This window comes from Salvia hispanica, chromosome 6 (assembly GCF_023119035.1).
Source record: "Salvia hispanica cultivar TCC Black 2014 chromosome 6, UniMelb_Shisp_WGS_1.0, whole genome shotgun sequence".
Taxonomy (NCBI): Eukaryota; Viridiplantae; Streptophyta; class Magnoliopsida; order Lamiales; family Lamiaceae; genus Salvia; species Salvia hispanica.
This window is the reverse complement of record NC_062970.1, coordinates 34,713,054-34,717,307: the sequence shown is the minus strand read 5'-3', so window position 1 is coordinate 34,717,307 and position 4,254 is coordinate 34,713,054. Positions and strand designations below refer to the sequence as shown.

At 36.9% G+C, this 4,254-nt stretch overlaps 2 protein-coding genes across 3 annotated transcripts in view; both read left to right on the top strand.

Annotated features, from left to right (window-relative positions):
- The first annotated feature begins 503 nt into the window (after positions 1–503).
- LOC125194361 (putative E3 ubiquitin-protein ligase RING1b) lies at positions 504–3,362 on the top strand. Of its 2 annotated transcripts, XM_048092539.1 has the most exons (9): positions 504–696; positions 809–854; positions 1,701–1,759; positions 1,873–1,954; positions 2,039–2,159; positions 2,242–2,283; positions 2,355–2,750; positions 2,864–2,984; positions 3,148–3,362. In XM_048092539.1, exons 1-9 carry the CDS (start codon positions 543–545, stop codon positions 3,204–3,206), a joined length of 1,080 nt encoding a protein of 359 aa, XP_047948496.1. In that variant the 5' UTR covers positions 504–542; the 3' UTR covers positions 3,207–3,362. The 2 variants fall into 2 exon arrangements, with proteins under 2 accessions (XP_047948496.1, XP_047948497.1); XM_048092540.1 differs by lacking the exon at positions 2,242–2,283.
- Positions 3,148–4,254, top strand: part of LOC125194360 (putative E3 ubiquitin-protein ligase RING1b) — a 15,433-nt gene continuing 14,326 nt past the window's right edge. Inside the window, exon 1 of the mRNA XM_048092538.1 lies at positions 3,148–3,214. Coding sequence (XP_047948495.1) covers positions 3,207–3,214 — 8 coding nt within the window. The 5' untranslated portion in view covers positions 3,148–3,206. The remainder of the gene's footprint in view (positions 3,215–4,254) is intronic.

Below are 4,254 nucleotides of genomic sequence, written 5' to 3'. Positions count from 1 at the left end.
GAGAGTGTATTATAAAAACAAAAAACCTTCATTTTTTAACAAATTTCCAAATTTAATTTAATTGTGTATTTAATTATTGACAATGTATGAATAGTTGAATAAAATCTACCATTATAAGGGTACAAATCTCAAAACCTCATTTATCACTCCCCAAAAAGTACCAATACAAGTATATTTTTGAAAAATAAAAAGATTTTATGTTCCTATTTTATCTCATATAGTCATATATACACACCATATATTAATTATGATGGATGCACTTTTCACAGTCACAGCTCGGATATTGCCGCAGATTAAAATCGTCATAAAAAACATAAATATGATATTTTACACACAGTTGAAGTGAATCTATTTCGATGACAGCGAAACAAGAGTCGTAACTGAAACTCGCAGAGAAAAAAAAATTCGAAACTAAAAATAGTGAAAAAAAAGTTGTGTAGACGATGTACTGTTTCAGATTCTCTTGCTCGTATATAAAAGTTGAAACGGAGCAGCATTTTATCGTGTGAAAACCATATCCCTAAACCCACAAAAACAAATCGATGCCGCCGCAGAACCACCGCCGCCGCCACCGCCGCAAGCGCACGCCTACTCGGTTTATCAGTAGTGCTGCTCCACCGCCTCCGTCTCCGCCTCATCAAGAAGTTCAACAAGCTCCACCAGAGCAACCACAAATTCAAGAAACCCCACCAGCAGGTTTCCCTTTTTATTTTACGTGCACGCCGATATTTATCGATTTTCAAAGAATTTATGTTTTATTTTTTTAATTTTATTTTCGTTTTCGAATAATTTTTTTTGGTCAATTCAGTCTTGGATTCCGACGATAGCGGCACTGACCCGGATGAATACGATGAGTAATGATTCAACTTCCTTTCTTGTTCAATTCAATTTTGGTGCGCCCTCGATGCAATCGAGGATAGCGGTATCTATGGTTTATATGCTCGATTAGGTTAATCAATGGTAGCGGTGTCTATTGTTTCGTTTATATGTACATGCGTTCAATTAGGTTAATCAATGGCGGCGGGATCTATTGTTTATTTGCACATGCGCTCAATTAGGTTAATCAATGGCGGCGGGATCTATTGTTTATCTGCACATGCACTCAATTGGGGTGATTGGGGATAGCGGTATCTATCGTTTATATGTACATGCGTTCAATTGGGTAATCAATGGTAGCAGTATCTATTGTTTCATTTATATGTACATGCGTTCAATTAGGTTAATCTGTGGTATCGATATCTATTGTTTATTTGCACATGCGCTCAATTGGGGAATTGAGGATAGCGGTAACTATTGTTTATATGTACATGCGTTCAATTAGGGTAATCAATGGTAGTGGTATCTATTGGGTATTTGCACATGCGCTCAAATGGAGTAATCAAGGAAATCAGTATCTATGGTTTTTATGTACATGCGCTCAATTGGGGAAATATTGGTTGTGGTATCTATTGTTTATATGCACATGCGCTTAATTTGATGAACTGAGGATAGACATATCTATCGTTTATATGTACATCCGTCAATTTGGGTAATCAAAGTTAGCTGATATCTATTGCTTATTTGCACATAGGCTCAATTGACATTTCTTTTTCAATGATCCATTACTACTTCCATCATATTGTGTGTTAAATTATCATTATAGTAATAGCATATTAATCCTCATCCACATAATTAACTTTGTATTTTTATTTAATATGTAGAGTCATTACTGTGTCACTTTCTGAAGTTCGCAGCAATGTGCAATGCGCCATTTGTTTAGGTACCTTTTTGTGTGCGTTTCACTACTTACATATGTTAGAAATGAAATGACATGAAATGAAAAGACTATTTAGAATCGAATTGGTGAATTAAACATTACATATATAAACACAGGCGTATTGAAGAGCACAAGGGCTGTAATGGGATGCTTACACCGCTTTTGCAAAGAATGCATAGACAAATCTATGAGGCTGGGGTACTTCACTCTTTCTCTCTCACACTCTAACACTCTCACACACATAAATATGAGTGTCATTTTTACTAAATTATTTGCTGTTAGGAACAAGGAATGCCCTGCTTGCCGTAAGCACTGTGCAAGCCGTCGCTCTTTGAGAGATGATTTAGTCTTCGATAAAATAATTGGCTCTCTGTTTCCAGATTTGGAAAAGTATGAGAAAGAGGTACCTCTCTCTCTTTCTCTCTTGAATGCCTTATTTCATCTGTTTAGTTCATTTGATTAGATTCATCGGATTACTTGTTTAGGAATTGGTTCTGTATGAAAAGGAGAAGGAAGTTAATGTGAAGGTTAGATGATGTGAAATGTTTTGCTTTGAGGTGTTTCATCTAAATGTTAACTGAGGCGCGTTTCTTGGCAGCTTCAAGCATCAATTAACGGATGCCACCAACGACAAGCAGAAGGTAGAAAGCCGCGTAAGGGTAAGGTAGCAGCAGCAAGAGTGGATCGAGAATGTTCTAGGCAGAGTGGCTCGAAATTAAAGTTTGGTGGTCCGAGCAATGGAGGGACGAGTGGGATGATCTACAAAGATGATCATCATCAGCCTCCTGTCTCTGCAATCCCATCTCCTTGCATAGTTGCTGATCAAGTAGGTGCAGAGGGCGCCTCGTCTCCAGCAAAAACAAACTTGCCCGGCTGGGGTGGAGCCGGCTTCAGAAGCCAGGCTCGACGTGCTGCAACTGGCAAAGGCACGCAGAGCAGCAGAGTGGAGAGACTGGCAGAACATCTAGCAAATGTGGAGAAGAGTGATAACAAGGTATAATTGAGTATTACTTTCTTGGATTGCTGATTTCAAAGAAAAGTTGTTTGTGTACAGTTTCTAGTGGATCCACACATTTTTCATCATATATAGTACTTGAATATTTGCAGCATGTTGTGACTACACACCTCCAAAGTGACAAACTTATATGGCTCAAAGATTGCAACGATTATGCGTTGGCCGATGTTGAGCTAATTGACAAGGCTGAGGCGAAGGCGCCACATATATCAAGTGTGTGAACTATACATTGCACTGCACACACTACACACACTAATAATGATTGACATAGTTAAACTAATAGCGATATATAAAAAACTCAATAACAGAGATCCATACTGATTTTCAATTCATCTGATTATGTTTAATGTTAATGATTCTTTTGTTGAATCTGCAGAGTCTGTTTTGGATATCGTAAGGAAGCGGGAGAGATTGTTGGCTGAAATGAAAAATTAAATGAACTCGTAAGAAAAATTACAACGAATTTGTATTACAATTGTGTGTTTGTTTTTAATCTCTAGAATGATACGTACATACTCAAACATTTGGGATTATTATTCGAAATTTACAGTTCTATAAAATTTCAGCTTGATTGGCCCATAAGCCGAGAAGAGCTTATCTGATATTTAGTAGGCTCGTTCAATCGTTTGTTTCTCTTTAATCTTTAGATTAATTTAAATAATTTTCTTGTGTTATGTTTTTTTCTCTCGATCTTCAAAATTTTCTGATATAACCCGTTGTAAATTGTTATTGTACTGAAGTAGAGTTATGGTTTGAAATGTGATTTATATAGGGCTAATTTGTCCTATCTGAATTGGGATAGACTTAGGGCCTTCTTGGTATGGTAGAATGGAACGAGGATGGGAATGGAATGGAGATTTCATTCCATTCTTGTGCTTGGTTAATATAAGGAATATAACTGGAATGGAATTAGTGGTGTGTGTAAATGCAATGTTTGTGCATAGTGTGTGTAGTGTGTGTGCATTATGTGTGCAATGTATAGTTTGTGCATAGTGTGTGTAGCGTGTGTGCTCAATGTGTGTAGTGTGGTTTTTAATTAATAATTAAAAATTCTAAAATTTTAATTTTATTATAAAATTGAGTGATATTAAATTTAAATATAATATAATACTACTATATTTTAGAATTAAAATATAAAATAAAAAGAAAGAGAAAAATGGGATGGAATATAATGGTCATTCCTTAGCTAAATGGAAGGAATAACTATTCCCATGTCGAATGGAATGGCTAACGATGCCAAGTGGGTCGGGCTGGCCTAGCCCGGCCCAGGCCCACCGAGGCCCGCCTATATTAAGACCCAGCTCGGACCAGGCCCATGTCTAAGGCGGACTGGGCTGGGCCGGGCTTTTTCTAATTTTTTAATTTATTTTTTATTATTATTTTCACTTAAGTCTTGGATTCCGACTATAGCGGCACTAACCCCGATGAATACGATGAGTAATGATTCAACTTCCTTTCTTGTTCAATTCAATTTTGGTGCGCC

Coding starts and splice junctions, on each gene's coding strand:
- LOC125194361 (XM_048092539.1), top strand. CDS start 543: ATGCCGCCGCAGAACCACCGCCGCCGCCACCGCCGCAAGCGCACGCCT. Junction 2,284..2,354: donor AGAAGGAAGTTAATGTGAAG/GTTAGATGATGT, acceptor GTTTCTTGGCAG/CTTCAAGCATCAATTAACGG. Junction 2,751..2,863: donor TGGAGAAGAGTGATAACAAG/GTATAATTGAGT, acceptor GAATATTTGCAG/CATGTTGTGACTACACACCT.